This window comes from Perca fluviatilis, chromosome 22, assembly GCF_010015445.1.
Source record: "Perca fluviatilis chromosome 22, GENO_Pfluv_1.0, whole genome shotgun sequence".
Lineage (NCBI taxonomy): Eukaryota > Metazoa > Chordata > Actinopteri > Perciformes > Percidae > Perca > Perca fluviatilis.
Genome location: NC_053133.1, coordinates 9524172 through 9542458, shown reverse-complemented (window position 1 = coordinate 9542458; position 18287 = coordinate 9524172). Strand labels below are relative to the sequence as shown.

At 40.8% G+C, this 18287-nt stretch overlaps 1 protein-coding gene across 10 annotated transcripts in view; it reads right to left on the bottom strand.

Moving 5' to 3' along the window:
* The window catches only part of ntng1a (netrin g1a), a 114395-nt gene that overhangs the window by 48719 nt on the left and 47389 nt on the right, over positions 1-18287 (bottom strand). For all 10 annotated transcript variants that reach the window (XM_039790334.1, XM_039790335.1, XM_039790333.1 and 7 more), the window contains exon 3: positions 13058-13701. In XM_039790334.1, the coding sequence (XP_039646268.1) occupies positions 13058-13701 (644 nt within the window). The remainder of the gene's footprint in view (positions 1-13057; positions 13702-18287) is intronic.

Below are 18287 nucleotides of genomic sequence, written 5' to 3'. Positions count from 1 at the left end.
AGGCATGATTTAAAATATATACAAAATTGGCAACACATTGTTAGACCTTTTTGTTAGATTATACACAAATATTTTGAGGTGAAAAACACGGATAATAAAAATTGCTTTCACAAGAAAAGGCTAGAGGTTATCCTTAATTAAGCTTTCAGAAATTTTTTATTTCCAACAAAAATGCACATTTCCATGTCATTTAGTGGAACTCGTGGTCTTAATGTCAGTGTTTCTTTTTTTTATTATTCATTTGAATAAAAGAACATTTTACAGTAATACATTATTTTGTATTACTTACAAATAAAAAATTTTTTTAACTGATTGGCCTGAAAATATCAAACAAAACAAAAGAAAATTGGATTACAAAAAATGGGTTACAAAAATGACCAGCTGTATTTGTTAAAAATGTTTTAACGGTTTAACAAATTGTCTAAATGGCTGTTCATTTTGAGCTTTAAGAAGTACTTACAACTGCTATTATTAGAAACAAATGACATCTATTTGTCTTTAGAAATATTTGAATTGTATATATGCAGTAAATGTTTTTTTACAGCACTATCTATTTCAAAAGCAAAGATTTCCAAGACTTTCACCTGGGTGCCTTTCGTCACACAAACTACGCCTACAGAGGTTTCTATAGGCAGCCTCCTTTATTAATGCAAGCAGCAACTTTAATCAGACAGAAAACAGCTGAAAGCAAACACTGCTGTTTGTGTTATGAATATTAAAAATGAAATATCATGGGCCTTATGAAAGTACAGCACAATAGGTTTAAGCTCGGATTGTCTTTGGAAAAGGGGCAATTCAGCAAACAGAGGCTAAGCAGTCAAAATCCATTCTTCTTTCATCCAGCCATTTGTATGTGACAGTGGTAGTCAGCATCGGGAAAGACAGAGGAGGTTTTTAAAGGCAGCGAGAAGAATCCGTGCTTGGAAAAAGGTAGTTTATACATGGAAACAGGCTGGGAGTTCAAAGTCCACCTCAGCTCTCGCACTTATATTCACCTTCGGAAGACACACAGGATAAATAAAATGTGCCACTCAGACAGATGCCCTTGAACAATTAGAATAAAGTCTTTTTGTTGTTGTAACAAAACACATTCAAAACTCATACAACCGTTTTCTTTTTTTCTCATAACTGCAGAAACACTTGTTTTCCTTCACAGAGAACTCTTTTCTGAATGGGGTGCTTTGGAAACATGTTTTTCCTTTTGTTCCACTTTTAAATTCACATTGTACTGGGTCTGACTGTTACTGATATGGTAGTCTTGCATTGCCAGACCTACCTCCACAGCGCTGTGGAGTAAGGTCTGGCTCCTCCACACATACATTCTGGAATAGGAGAAAAAAAACGCTCTGGGTTGTTTGCATTTCTTTAAACCAATCACAATCGTCTTGGACAGCGCTAAGCTCCGGACGCAGCAATGGTCATCATCTTCAAAAATTGTCATTTTTAGCGTGTGGCTAGTTTGTTGTTTCCTGTTGCAAAGGGATTTTGACAACGGCAACACACAGAGAGCGTAAAGGAGCATTTAATGGAGCTTTTATCTCTTTAATGTATGTATCTTTTAATAATGTGTCTGTACCCCACGTGACTTTCTGACTAACTATGTTCTCCAAATTAATAGGATTGCAGTACTTGGAAATGATACATTGATTTTCAACTAGATTTGACAAAAGTGCCTGATAGTATTGCTCCTCTGTGAGACTCAGTGAAGAAAATGCAATGTCTATTTGAATATGCCTGATTAATTTCATTATCTGTGCTGTTCATTATCTGCGCCTTGGGTTAGGTGAGATTCACTTCTTAAGCTCCATTTTGAATGCCTATCTTACAACAAAAAGTGAACTAGACAATACCATACCACTCTGAAAATCACATATTTAACACACATGTAAATATGAAGTATAAAAAAGGGTGAGACACATTCTAACTGCTTTAGCAGGTACATGCCAAACGTCTTTCATTAAATCATTTGTTACTCTTTATGTGATCCAACAAACCAAATGTAACTTTTTTTTAATGCAACCCTGTGGCAGTTTAACAGCTGAACAGCAACAACAAGCCTTATCACAGATTATATTATTCTACATATAAAGTTCATGTAAATTTTACTACATGTTGGTCTTTTAAAAATGGCCGATCCTGCCAAAGGATGGTTGTGCAATGACTTATAATCCCCACACTATTTATTTGATGGTTGAATATGGTGGTAATATGCATGTACCACTGTGGTGTCTGCAGTCTACAGCCATGAAAGCAGATCTGTGGGGCTGTACTTAAAACTAACCATGTGTTAACATGCTAACATTTGGTAATTGGCACAAAAAAAACTAAGTACAGCAGCGGCTGAAGGGAATGTCATTCATTTTGCAGGTATTTTGACATGATGATGGCACTAGAACAAAGTTACAATTCAACCCTGTGGGGAACACTGATGTGTTTGGCCATGGCAGTCCATCCAATAGCTGTTGAGACATTTTGCTCAGAACCTCAAATGTCATCCTGATGCTGGCGCTAGAGTAAAGGTCAGGGGATCACCAAAGTCATTAGAATCCATCCTCTAGACACCATGGATATCAGTACCAAATTTAATGGTAATCCATTCAAAAGTGAATCAAAGTGGTGGACCGACGGGCTGACAGGCTGCCATTCATAGAGCCGCGCTGCTGGCATGGCTAACAATAGGGTTACTCTCCTTAATGAGAGATAATTAAGCAACTGAACCAAGGCTTGACTGACAGAAAAAACATCACGCAGAATATGTTTGTCCCACCATCCAGGAATATGCCCTACTTTTGTCCATTGCCATAAAGGACACAGACGTGGCGATGGCGGTTCAATGTTGCCAGCAGCCATATGCAGATGACTGTGCACAGGCAGCTGTGGCCTCCAGATACGATGCACTACGCTCTACTGCTGCCAACGCGATGCATCTCATATTCTGCCTCCGCCTATTGCACCCTCCCCTCATATTCTTTATTTTTTACCTTCACGGTTCACATGTGTAATGCTCGGGGCGGTTTCTGCAGCTGGCAATATCCAATTAATTGGACAGGGGGGCCAGCTTCTATATTATTATCGCCTCACACAGAAATACACCCACTACAGCTGCCTCGAGATGGGGACATGTTAGAGTAAATGACTGAGAATGGTAAATGCTCAACACGAATAAACCACAGGAAACAAATTCTACCTTATTGTTCTCATTATCTACATTAAAAAGCATTTGAAAAAGCGAGAAGTCAAAAGCAGGAGCTGCATGAGGACAACAATGAAGGGACTGCAGGTGTTGAGACTGGTCACAACTCTACAAGGACAAAGGGAACTAATACATCATATCAGGATGTATTTCTTGCAGAGATTTTTCTCTCTGCCAGCTTGCCCCTGCTTCTCTGCAGCTGGAGGTTGGTCCCAAAAACTGTAAGATGCTGTTGTCCAAACACTTATGCATATTTTTCAAAGCCTGATTAAGCAGGTACTTCCAGAGAATCAGAACAAGGTGAGTAAATAAGTTTCTGCCCCGACCGATAAACATTTCTTTTGAGCTCTTTAACCTGGCAGACTCAAGCAGGGAGGACGCCGGCTAGAGACGAACCGAGGGAGCAGAATCAAAGGTAGAGAGGCGGAGAAAACGGTCTGGACGGAAGTCAGGAGCGACAGGTGATGCAGATGTTGATGGAAGGAAGCAAGAAAGAGACAAAGGAAATAAAGAGGCAGCTAGTTTTGTTTGGTAGAGTCTGACGCAGCGACTGACTAGCTGATTAAGCTCTTTCAGTAAAAAGTAACACAGATGCAAGGAGATAAAGTAAAATAAAATGAGGCTTCATAACAGGTCAAAAACAGAACAAAAAAAAACAACAAATGTCTATATATTTGTCTATCTACAGGACAATAGTTTGAAGTAAATCCAGTGAAAGCTGAATACAATCTTAAACCAAAGATACAAAATCTTGAGAGGTAACCATGAACCTTCAATAAGAGAAGTGATTATATTTCACTTGCAAACTAAAAGGTCACCAGTTAATGAACCGCCCTACGCATCCTCTCCTAGTGGACCCACAAGTGTAGGCAGGCAGCTCACAGCTTCAGACTGAACAGACTCAACACACAGCAGAAATAAATAAAGGAGACATGCCTGTGCACACTTTGAAGTGAGAAGGTTACGGTGGCCGACAGGGGCAAACGCCCTGCAACTTAAGAAAACACATGCAAATAGACAAAACACAAGCAAATTAAGAAAACAACTTCTTTAATTTGACAACTCATGTGCAGCATTCAGCAAACGCGCTGCAAATACACACAACACAACCAAATACATAAACGCAATGTCAATAAAAAACTATGCAAAAAGAAAAGCACACAAACCCTGAAAAGAAATGCAACCAAAAAACGCTGCATCCAGATTACACAACGGAAGTTCTCCAGGCCTCTAGAGGGAGCAGCTAAGTGGAACAGCTTGATTTTCGACCCCACGGGGAAGAGAGAGAGAGAGAGAGAGAGAGAGAGAGAGAGAGCCGGGACACGTTCAATCTCAGAGCGGTGTGCAACGGTGAGATCATAGACTGTAAATTTACGAGAGAAAACATCTCAAACATAGACTTAAGGCTCAGGTCACAGGTGATACTCAATCAGCAGAGACGTGTCTGTAAACTCGTGGTAATAAAACATTTAAAAATGTATCAGCGTTTAACGTTGACGTTTAAGCCATATTACATGAGAGGGTTTAATTTCGAGGTCCGAAAGGCGCATCACTGAAGTATAGGTCTCCTCAAGTGTAGCCTAATATTGTGATTATACAACAAAATAAGTGATCAATGTGTATTCATATTGTGGAGCATTTCGCTCTTGAAATAAAAAAAACAAACAAAAAACTTTATAGTCCCTCCCTGTTTAGTAAACCAGCCAATTTACCGTGGGATTTATCAAACTGAATAATTCCCACCCAAACACAAATCTGCTGAAAAAGTTAGTGTATTCATCAGCATGATTGCCGTACTGTTTAGTTCAAAAACATCCAAAATACCAAAGTACGCAGAGCGGATCAGACGCAAGCTTTTATTTTGAAAAGGTCTGGAGAACTTCCGTTGTGTAATCTGGATGCAGTGTTTTTTTTTTATTGCATTTGTTTTCAGGGTTTGTGTGCTTTTCTTTTTGCATTGTTTTTTATTTGTAGTGCATTTGTGTATTCGGATGTGTTGTGTGTATTTGCAGTGCGTTCATGTATTTGGTTGTGTTGTGTTGTGTGTATTTGCAGCGCGTTTGCTGAATGCTGCGCATGTGTTGTCAAATTAATGAAGTTTTTCTTTTTGCATTGTTTTTTATTGACATCGCGTTTATGTATTTGGTTGTGTTGTGTGTATTTGCAGCGCGTTTGCTGAATGCTGCACGTGTTGTCAAATTAAAGAACTTGTTTTCTAGTTGCAGGGCGTTTGCCCCTGTAGGGCCACCGTAGAAGGTGGATAAACAAGAGCAGGGAGGCAAGAATGGGTCAGAGGACAGACTCAGGCCACGGAAAAATTAAATTTTTACAATCAGTCCTTCCAGAAAAACGCGGAGTTTTTTTGTGATTGCTGCAGGCAAAAATCCTTGATTATGCGGCACGTTTTCTTAAAAAATGCGATGGAATATGCGGGATATTTAGGCACTTGCAAAAATAGCGGGAACTTGCAAAAATAGCGGGAACTCGAAAAAACTGCGGTTTGATGAAAAAGAGAAGAAAAAGTGATTCCCCCAACACCCTGCTTTTTTTTAAACTTAATTTCCAAAAATAGTTTACAGATATTCAGTCATTGCAATAAGTAAACAAATAAGATACAAAAATATATACAAATAATATAATATTAAAGTAAAAATAAAAGTAATAGTCTAAACAGAGGGAAATAAAAGATACAAAAGACGTGTTTCTTTAGAACTAAACAATGGACAAATAGAGTCTTTAAACGCTTCAGATGTAGTTATTCGCTGGCAAGTGGCGCCAAAATGAATGCTAGTCAGTGGAATGCTAACGGGAGGTGATGGCCAGGTAGCAACAAAATGGCGCCATAGGAGGTTCGAGTTCTGAAGCGAAGCTTACCCCCTTGCCTCCAACACCCTGCTTTTCGATGATGTTCATGTCGTGTAATTCCGTCACTTCATAACGTTCCCATGGCAACGGGGGAAAATGGCTGCTCTTGTGTGAAGTAAATGCAAAAAATTTTCAACTTTCTGCTAAGATATGTGACTTTTTTGCAACGAAAATGCGGGGATTATGAAATCATGCAAGCACCGCATTATTTTGCGCGAAATTTATGCAGCAAAAGTGCGGGATATTTGAAAAAATGCGGCCCCCGCATGAATATGCGGACTTTGGCTGATTATGCATTGAATTATGCGGTCGCATAATCACGTTTTTCTGGAGGGACTGTACAATGTGCGTTTGTCGGATCAGACAGTGAATAAGTATCCCTGCAAACAGTATGAAGCAGACTTCCGGTGACATCATGGACGAGGGGGCAGCTGGACAGACATAGGACTCAAAGTAAACAAGATACCTCGAAAGAGGAGGACAAACGGAGCACAACGACCAATTCTACTGCTAGGGTTAGCACCGCGGGCAACATGTGCCAGTACGACACAGACTTACTAATGAACTTACAAACGACTGAAACAGGCTGTCACGGACATAAAAGAAAAGATGGGTGAGCACTAAGAGAGAATTGAAAACATTGAGAAGGAGAAATTCCAGAAGGAAGAGAAGGAAAATATATGGTTGGATTTGTGAAAGATTTGCTCCAGAAGGTACTCAAACTACCGCCAGAAATAGATGTTAAAATCGAAAGAGCCCAACGCTCACTCATGCCCAAACCTAAGGACTCTGCAGCCTCCCCCAGATCGATAATAGTGAGGTTTTTGGATGCAGCGGTGAAGGATGCTAATCATAAAGCAAGCATGGAGCCAGGGACAAGTGTTTTTTCAAGAAAAACTGATCTTTTTTGACCAGGACTACTCACCAGATCTACAAAAGAAAGGAGACAAAGTCCACAATAAGAGCACAAAGAAGAACATTTCTGAAATGTGCCTGAACCCAGCACAACGGAAAGTTAAACTTTCCACCAGAGAGAAGACCTTTGCAGCGGCGCTTGTTAGCGCTGCGAAGGTCTTCTCTTTAACAAAAAGTTAAAAAAAACGGTATGAAGCAATTGTCAAAATAAACACAATGAAAAACTATTTATGTTTCAGTACTTTATGTGCTAAAAAACAGTTGTGGAAAGTAACAGTACATTTTAAAAAGTAAAATTTTGAGGTATTTGTACTTTGTACTCCATTTAAAGCTATTTCATACTTCTACTTCACTATTTTTCTGATGAAAATATTGTACTTTTTACTTCAATACATTTATCTGACAGCTATGGCTAGTAGTCACTTTACTCATGACCCTCTATATGTATCATGTGAGACTTTGGACACCTAGGTTGGGAACCACTGGACTAATAAACTAAAGTTAAAACTAGCTCCACCTCGATGAGCTACAGCAGTAAAATGCTATTTTATGCATTGATAATCATACATTCCTCTTATTGACATTCATTGATGGAAAAATCTGCTGCTTTGCTTTACTGCACAAAGTGACATTACTTTATCGCACACACGCAGTGGTCTGGGTCATAATGGTCTAATAATGCCAATGTCATATTTGCATCTGAACAGTGTATGGAAAAACTGGCAGTGTGGACAGCAAAGAGACAGATTGATGAATGGGGGCCGAATTAATTGGGTGTATGATTACAACCACTTAACAGCTCGGCCCTTTGAGTGGCAACCATGAGTCATCCCTCCAGTAAACAGTATAATACATATATTAGACAATTCGACTTATAGCCTCATTGACATTTCAAATTCCTCACTAATTACAACTCATTTTTGTTGGACTCACAAAAGGCCGTGGGTCATTTGATTACAGCCGTAAAACTAACATGTGGCGTGGATGTTAACAGATGGTCCAAGTTATCTTGACCTCTCGGCTAGGCCTGTCCTACAAATATGGCATTCTCCCACACAATGACTAATGCAGACTGCTGATTAAAAAAAGGTTGAATTGCAGAGCACAGCGGAAGGTAAATAGATGCTTATGGTGACACACAGAGAGAGAGAGAGAGAGAGAGAGAGAGAGAGAGAGAGAGAGAGAGAAACAGACAGAGAGAGACTAAGGAGTGTAGACAAGTGGAATGACTTATTCAAGGGGGAAGTGGGCAGGGAGAAACATGAAATTAGCACAAATAGATTATCTGTCGGCGACAGGCAGGCCTAAGAGCAAGCCAAGCACTGTTGAGGGAGAGGGGAAAAAAAGCAGATTGACTTCTTGTTTGTTCCTCCCTTAGGGGAGATCCGATAGAGCCATCACTCACCAAATTGCTGATCTGTAGTTGAAACAGCTGTATCCAAAGCACACATGCACTGAACTAAAGTCCAATTAGAATGCACAATAGTAAGACCCATGCACTGTGGGAGAGATGAACTGTCTAATCTGTTACATCTGTTACATTTGTGTATCCCTCAGATGAAATCTTTGCTTTATCATACTTGTGGATATTAGGTGGTCCTTGTTCCAAGAATATAACAGAGTAGTAATGCTTAAAGTAATAGGTTGACATTTTGGGAAATGCGCTTATTTGCTTTCTTGCCGATGTGTTGGATGAGAAGATCGATAGCACTCTGATGTCTGAGAGTGGTATCAATCTTCTCATCTGACTCTCGGCAAGTAAATGACTAAACACTATCTCTGGAACATTCCTTCAAGTAATGATAATTAATTCCCAATGATAGAATAGTGTGCTGCATTCTACTTAACACTTGACACAATATCGCAGATGTGCAGTGCTCTTATTGCACAACATGCAATCGTATTGTGCCAAAAAAACATCCTTTAAGTGAGTGGGAATGATGACTAAAGTGTGAAGGCATGATGACATATTTATATTCTGTGGGCGGTGGCAATGGGCATAGCAATAGGATTGCTACGGATGGATTTCACACCATTTTTAGTACATATTTCAATACACTTTCAGATATGATTTGAACCATTTTTGGAATTTATCTCAAACCTAACCAAGTGTTTTAAAAATCCAAGCATTTTCCTCAATGTAACAGCCAAATGGTTTCACGTATCAGGCGTGCATTCAAACATTTTCTTCTTCATAAACATTTCCTTTTTCATAAACATTTCCATGGTAACAGCGAGCTCCACCAATCAGAGACGTAGTTGTTACACTTTAGGATTCTGGGTAGTATAGTCCTTCTCCATGACATCGCAAATGTTTTTTTTTTTACTTGATATCATACCAACTTGTGACTTCTATAGGGGGCATAAAAAAATAATAAATAAATAAAAAAAGGGCATAAAAAAAACGTTTCACAATCTTGTCGCTGGTGGTAAGTCTACCTTCAATGGTTACGACATTATGGCTAATAATCAAAATTCTCAATTCAGAATATGAATGTGATTTTCACCTCCAGAATCTTCCTGTCGAGTACAAATCGGCTATTTCCCGCTATTGGAATGTTTTGTCAAGTGATCCAGAGTTGGGAAATGTTGTGTGTGAAGTGGACTGTTGCACATGATTTAATAAAAAAGAAAAATGTAAGAAGAAAATGTGTGAATCCACTTTTGCTGTGTGTTGGTAGCACACTAAAGGATTTCAAGAGACTTAATAGAAATGCAACAAGTTGAGTCAACTCCTACCTCTGTTTAACACCCAAATGATCTTTTCAAGAGTTTAAAATTGCAAAAGTTATACTGTATGTGAGCTCCACCATAGCAGACCTGGGGAGAATTATAATCCAGACTGGGAGATGTCCAAGGCAATATCCTGAGATGTTGGGGAACATGTTCTGTGTGGGGATTCACAGTTACTGAACAATACTCTTTTTCCATGAGGTTGATGGGGAATCCAGACCATAAAAGGGTTAGTGCATCTAATGACCAATTTGCCCCTTCTAGTGAATTCCCCATCTACCCTGCAGTCAAAGTGACTGTGACCCTCGCTGACAACGCCCCACAGCTCATACCGTATACACTTTGGAAATTGACTCACAACTCCCACAGGCGCAATGGCAAATTTGTGAAACAAACTTTCCTTTCCCTATCTTCTTTTTTGCAGGATAGAGACAAGCTGGAAATTCAAAATCAGAAGATTTTTTTGCCAAGTAAGGGTATCTGTCTGGTGGTTGGTACTTACATTATGGGGCTTACATTTTATTGTATGCACTGACAGCAGGAAACAGGTTTGGAACTAAAAGCACAAGTCTGTTGCCAGATTGGGAGGTCATTTAAAATGTCATTTAAAACATCTGCCTATAAAAGGGATTGTTATTGTAGATTTTGGCAATTAATAACCATGACGGTGGCGTTATATAAAAGTACAAACTACAGTTCTTGCTATTAGGTGTATTCTTTGGTTTGTTGGGGGTAGTGTTTTTCGCAGGTATGGAGTTGGTGTTTATCCCTAGAGTGGTGGTACAGGAATGGAATAGGGCTGGGTCTTTGTATATAATTCAAGGCAGGAACGCAAAGCCCCTTCAGAGACAGGTTTGCTCTGCAAAGGAGAAATAGAGCGAGACAGGGAGCAGGGGACGGAAGCCGGAAAAGAGAAACCGGGAATCAGAAAGAGATCCTTTAGTAGCCCAAATGTTCTCCAGCTTTAATTACACTGTATTGATCACAGGCGGGATGGAGGAAGAGGAGGGTTAGGCGATCGAGCAAAGAGGGGGAGATAGTTGACAAAATTATAGGCTGCAGTTAATGTAAAGCATGTAAAAAAAGAGAGGCAGAGCAATTATGCCAAAGTCATACAGTGGATAATTAGAAAATCCTCCCAAAGATCCACACATTCTCTCTCCACACACCCATTTAGACCTGCTGTTACAATAAAACACAGAGGGTGTCAAATTCATTTAAGTCACCGGGCAGTATGCATTGTTCAGATCTCACAGCTTCATGCTTGGTTTGATTTGAAATTCTTTGCATCGATTTTCTCTCCCTAGTGCCTTTAGTCCGTTCCTCCCTTGTAATCACCCATAATAGAATGGCCATGAATGACACCTCTGGCTTCCCTGTAACAACTTTAGCTACATGTTACAGATGCAAAGAGGTCTACTTCTGCAAAGTTGTTCTTTTTCCCTTCCTTTTCAATCTTTTCTAGGTTGACCTACTTTGGCAAAGAGCTTAGGTTCCTTTCTTTGTGTCTCACACTGTTTTGGCAAGGGCAGAAAATCTTCGGGCTCTCCTACTGTATTTCCTCCACACCCCCTCTCTCTGCTGATCCAGGGGGATGGCAGCTGAGTCCAACACAGTAAAATATGCCAGATTCAACCTCACTGCCCCTGCAAAATCGCTCCCGCCGAGTCACACAGAACTGTATTCCGGGGGTTAAGGAGCTTATGTCTCGTATACGACGCACGGAGAAAGGGGCTGAGCAGCGATTCGCCATGGGAGGGGAAAAAGAAGAGTGAAGCCTCTCTGTGTAGAGTGTATCTCATTATGGCTGAACTGTGTGTTACCTTTGGTAAACAGTGGGAAACATTTCTCCGGCGAGCGTCACTCCAAAAGCAGCGGGCTGGTAAACGACAGCGGCCCGGTGGTGGCGCACAGCCATTGCTCAAATCTACAGCCCCACAGGGATGTATGGGTTTGGTCATGATTAGTTAGATAGAATAAATAATCTGCGCTTATGACAGCCCCCTCTATTTCAGCGAGTGTTGAATGGATGCCCCGTCCAACTCTTGTGTGTTAGTAAATTCCCTCCAGTTATTTTTGCTGAATGACCTTCTCAATCATGTGACAAGTCAAAAATTCAATTTCTGAGTGAGGCATTCATTATCGTAGGCCTTTGTGCTCAAGGGTACCTGCCCATTTACAGAGCATTACAGCCATGTGTAGTATGGCTGTATTCTATTTGAATGACACATTAAGAATATCAACAAATGAGAGATTCATTAAATAGCTTAAAGGGATTTTTGAGAATAATCATGTAAATAATGTCTCAGTAGCAAACATATTATTACAGTATGACTATAATCAGTGTAGCATGAGAACAACAACAACTGAGGTCTTTAAATTTCTGCCTGATGCTAATCCTTGCACTCAGCTGAGAAAACACAACCACATCAGTTAGAGCAACTGATTTTTGCTGTGACTGAGCACTGAACACCACTGATCTTTCTATTTGCAGTCATCTTCCCAACCTCGAATTGTCGAAAATGTTCCGCCACTCTGCACTTCTGTACTGTAAGCTTGTCATGTGTGAAAAGCAAAACAAGAGTAATTAAATCTTCATTCCATCACCCCTACAACCATATTCACATGTGTTCAATTGAAAAACCACAGAGTGTAAAACAGATCCACTTAAGTTTATGGCCCAGTGACTCTTGTGGTAGCGTCGAGAAGCGGGGGAAGCTTTTGTTGGCCTTTCCTCTGACAGTATAATGCCATCTTGTTTTCATGTTATATGACCCTCTGTTGATTCCGTAAATCAAACACTAATTACAACGTGCAATGAACTGGCGTCTGAAATGCTACCTCCAATGTCTTCCACAGGCTAATAGACAGCTGAGTGAATTTGGCGTCCAAAATAGAGTGCTTCAGCAAGCCGTAAGCAGCTTGGTTAATTAAGACATGCTGACAACTGGTGAACTCTGCACATCATTATGGATCCGCTGCTTAATTGGAAAGAATGGTAGAGAACGGTAAACGCATATTTCTTCACTATTGGGTAGCTGTACTGTCACTGCAATAAAACCAGAGAAAAACCACTGAGGTAGTCCTAAACGTGATTCTTCAGAGAACTAGTCGACCCATAGCTGGGTTAACCTGGTAGGGGCACGCCAGAGCAAACATGTCTTGTTGGACCCCTATAGATCCTGCTTAAGTTGATATTTGTAAATTCCCTTACAAATTTGGATTTGATCAAATTAACAAAACCATGCACACCTGATACTTTTAGGGTCCCTAGGTGTCTGGGGCCCTGGGGCAGTTGCCTGCTTTGCCCGCTTTGCAAATGGCATGCGTACAGAGGAATTAAGGTCTTACCTGCCCTGGACTTTGATATCAGAAATGGCATAGAAGTATCTGGACAGGTTATTCTCGTCCACCATGGTAGCTCCTGTAGCGGGCCGGAGCAGACGGATTCTCAGGTCTGTGATGGTAAAGAAGTCCCGCAGGTTCTTGGTAGTGTCCAGTTGGCCATAGAGCGAAGCCATGTTGTGGAGCCGGGGCCCAGCAAACAGCGCAAAGCGGTCCTTGATCTCAAAGCGCACTGTTTTATCATACTTCCACACATAACCTCGTGAGTAGTCCTCAGTGCAGATGATGTCCAGCAGGGTATGCTGAGTCAGGTCCTGCACCGTCTTGGGCTCCATGGTGAAGGCGTCTAGGCAGTCAGTGGCATAGAACTGGTAGGGCTGCCAGGTTCGCCCATAATCCAACGACTTTTCCAGGACCATCTGCTCGGGCCGGCCAGACTCAAAGGTAAGGACGATGTCGTCTGTCAGCTCAATGGTCTTGTTCCAAGATAGCGTGATGTTGACCAGGAGGGCCTTTGGGTATTTCTTCCAAGATGTGGACTGCCAGAAGGTTGTGGGGTTACGGCCCTCGATGTCAAACATAAGCTCCGGAGGGTGGGCGAGTTCCTCCGTGGTGGCGTCACATTCATTATTACACATATAGGGGTTCTCCTACATAGAGAGAGAGAGCAGAGGAAACAAACCAGAGAGGGAGGAAGACAAAGTAAGGAAAGGTTGTAAGTCTTGTTAGCGTGAAATAACAAATCAGGTCCTTCAGAGTTGATTATGAAGAGAACTCAATGTAGGCATGGCGTTGCATCTCTCATGCACCCCCATGTCATTAGTAGAGTCATTTAGGGATTTGTGAAGCCGTAAGCTGAATAACAATGAGGGTATCATGTGCATATATATTCTCCGCTGGGTGTAGTGAGCAGTCGTATATGCATATTTGAAGCCACACAGCTTTATGTTGCACATTTACATTTAAGAGTCTGCCAACACCTCTGTTGACTCTTGTCATTACAGCGCATTTGCTTCCTCTCTGTTGCATTGTTACATCATGTTTTTACAAAGGTCACATCATTCCCAGTCTTGAAATTAAGATGTCTGTTTTTTCCTGCTCACCAATGTTGGAATCACAAGAATAGTGTGCCGTATGTGTCAAGTGGCCCAGAGGAACACAAATTCATTTGTAGACTGATTTGATAAAATGAATAGCACTGAAAAAAGCAACACTGTTTCATTTTCAGTCAGTGAGCTCGTTGGCTCTTATCTTCCAAGTATCTGGGGCTGCTCTTGTACCTTATTTATTTTTTCCCAACTTGACTCATTAACACTTAAAAACAGGTTGTGCACCTGACTTCACCAAAATCTATTCATCATACCTTCATTCATATAGGGTTAATACATTATTTGTATCCCTCGGGTCTGAATTTGACAGTGGTTTAAAATTCATCACACCCTTTGCTTGAAAGAGTTCTTTCCAAAAACATTTGTCCGATTTACCCTAAATCATTACCAGGCGATGTTCTCTCCTTGCTCCCTGGGGGCTCCATCTAGCTGTCAGGGGGAGGAGGCACTTCTCCAAGAGGACCTTTCAAGTGCTACAAGCTCCAATTTATCAGGACAAGATAATCCACTACTTGATTAGGTAGGAGATGTCACCCTGTGCGTGTGCCCGTGTGCCTGTGTGTGTGTGTGGAAGTAAGTGTGAGTGTGGCGATGTGGTGAGGAAAGAGAGAGAGGAGCAGGCCTCTGATGTAAGACAGTCTAATGAAGCGACAGAGATCGAGTAAGTTTGAGGGAGAAACTGGTCCATTTAGCTAATAAGCTTTGCAATTTTTTTCCTAGTCTTTCAAGGCAAGGTGACAATGAAACAGGTTCTCCGTCAGGCCTTCTGACTGGTAAGGGGCCCCATTAATATCCGGTCTGGACCGTTGTCCCCTACAGGCTTCTCCCGGCACTGGACAGCGGTAGCTGCGAGGACACGGAGGAGGAAGGAGGCAGACTGGCAGTGGAAAATTCCACTTGGGTTTTAGTGTACCATCTCATGGTGGGAGGTTAGGTGTGCCATTAACTACAGCATCTGGTGCACTGTGTATCTACAGACAGATGTGTAATAACTCATATGCGACAGTTATGCCTGCTTAGGGGGGTGTGCACAGTCTCTAAAAAACACACTTGGCATGCAGGATGGCTGACTGTGTAGCTGTGGCTTGTTGGAAATGTGCATTCATTGAGGGAGACCTAAAACTGTTCATTGATGGTGGAGTGCTGTGCAAGGAGCACAGGTGTAGACTAGGGAGGAGAGAGAAGAACATGTTTCTTTTATTGCCCCCATTAATGTTAATTTTACTCTATTTCTACAGTATCATCACTAACTGAACAACACAATAAGTACTTTTACTCATATGCATTGCAAAATGATGCATGAAATCCTATTAAACGTTGTTAAAAACATTTAAGTTTTAATTAAATCTCTGCCTTGAAATCAAGTTTTCAGTTACACAATATTCTATTTTTACATTGAGCAAGTAACTCTTGACCTTCATACGTGCATACTTTTCAACTGTGTGTTTGCTTCCTACTTACTGATAAACAGTGGAGTACTCGGATCCTTTACTTAAATACAACTAAGAATACCTTAATGTAAAAATACACCACTACCATCCATTCAAAATCTTACTTAAGGAGTAACTTAAACCCTGAAAATTATGTCTTGGTTGACCTCCAGTGGGTTTACTCCAGGACCCAGGCTGTGACATCACTATTGGCTGTGGTTACAGGTTCAACTGACCCAATCACAAATTTTAAGAGGAGAACGAAAGACTGCTTTTCATCCTGGTGTTTTATTTTTTTATTTTATTTTATTTACCTTTATTTATTCAGGGAAGGTTCACTGTGAGGGAGCCTCTCTTTTGCAGGAACACCCTGATCACATTGTTAACAGTGATGTTAAGCTGCTCTTTAAGTGTAAGTACAGAGGTATTATCAGCAAATATTACTTAAACGTCCCCATATTGGAAAAAGTGAGGCAGTATTTAAAAATGTTTTTTTGAACTTTAAAGCATGCTAACATGTTCTTGTAGAAATAGTAGAAATACAAGTTTGAACCAGAAAATTTACATAATATGGGACCTTTATATATCAAAAGGAAAAATACTTGAACACAAAGTCGAGCTGTAGCGTCTACCTTTGGCTTGAAGAGTAAAAGCAAGTAAACACTACACAGGGTGTTGCTGTTGTATCATGGTCAAGCTTTTTGTTCCTTTAGGTCTAAATCAGGCAGATCCACTGAACAGCTATTACTGTAACATAAACACACACACACACGCACACACACGCACACAAACTGCCATCCTCACCAGCACATCTCTGTATTCAGACAAAGATGTATCCCTATCGATCCCTGTGGCAGAGCAGCTGAAAATCTGCTGCGTGTAGCATCTGGCAACCCTGGCCAGTCGTCCAGCCTCCCAAATACACAGGTTAAAAACCTTTCATTACTGTCTACCCCGCTTCTCCCCTAAAGACAAAATACTGCCTTTATGAAGATCAATAACCTCACCGGTCAGAAAAGAAAGGAGATAAAATGCTGAGTACGGCCTCATGAAAATCAATGCCAGATATCTATGTTTTACTGTAGGGCACCGCTAAGGGCTCTGTTGGTCAATTAATGGTTTGGCACACATTAAAATAATTGACAGCACCTGGCATGGCAACACAGCATTTTTGTAATTACAAAAGATGTTTCTATTAATCCCAGTGTGATGGTAAGTGGTCAGGATGGGGGACAGCCATCGCAGATAACAAAGCCAGCGCTCAGGTTGCTGGAGCGGTCACGCTAAATCGGTGCTAATAGAGATGGCGTCAACCCACCCAAAACACAGCGGCTTAATCCGATTATTAGCATTGAAATGCAGTGAGATAGAGTCAGGGAGCAAGTGTGTGTGTGTGTGTGTGTGTGTGTGTGTGTGTGTGTGTGTGTGTGTGTGTGTGTGTGTGTGTGTGTGTGTGTGTGTGTGTGTGTGCGTGTGTGCAGGTGGGTGTTCATGTATACGAACATGTACGTGGTTGTTGGTGGATTTAACAAATCATCAGGAGCTCTAAACTCCTTTGGTGTTGTCACCATTATTGTCAAAGTGTTTGGGCTAATTTTACAAGCTGACTAGAGGAATAAAAATCAACAATGCAGCAACGTAGAGGATAATACATTAGACTAATTCCATTCAGCTGCACTCCACAGACCAGTATTATTTGTAGCGTTTAGGCCACAGGGAAGTTTCCCTTGCTTTGCCAACCAATGCTTTCAGACATGTTGATGGAACAATTTGCCTTCATATCATCTGTCTGAAGCAACTTAACTCTCAAACATTTGTAAATCAAGGCACTATTCTGGCTGCACATTTCAGTTTGGAGATCTTTCATTGTGCATCCATAACAGCTACAGTTTATTGAACAAATTATTAATTTAAAGTTAAAAACATGCTCTGCTATACCTTAGTTTGCTATCCATAAGAATGAAATAAGAAAAGGCTCCTGAACTTGTCCACTGAGAAATTCTTCTTACTTTTATGCAAATTCTCACATTTTTATGATTCATTACTCAACTTGAACTACTGTACCTGGTAACCATACCATGCTGCACTGATTCTCTCCCCCCACATTCATGTGTTTTCTCATAATGGCTCTATACAGATGACAAGAGGTGTTTCATCTTATATGATTTAACCTTTACGTAACAAAATAAAAACAAGAACAAAGCTCTATGTAAAAAGTTGTTCTGACAAAGGGGGGGGAGAATGTGTGTAATGTTCATCATCAGTTATTGTATTTGCACCAACAATCAGATACAGAGGTCACAGTTGCGATCCATGAAAAGTAGATAGGGGGTACATGCACAAAGGATAAGTAGAGCAGATAAGTTTGATCGTGTCTAGTTTTAAAATAAGATATGACCATGGTGGCTGACAGTCTTGGCCCGGACACACCATAACCGCTGATGGAAGATGGGACATGGGGGAATATAAATTTACTAACTGCCAACAAGCCATCTAGATAAATGGGCTCCCACCAATCAAACAAACCCGTTTGTGTGACAGATGTCTTGGACTAACCCACAAAGCAAATTGATCCCACCCTCTATCTTTTCTTCCTTCTACCTTTCCCTCGTCTCTTTTTCTTCTTCTCCTTTATTTCTTGCGCTAATAAATTTCATTTCGAAAGTGATCAGTGGGCCTGAGAAAAATAAATCAATC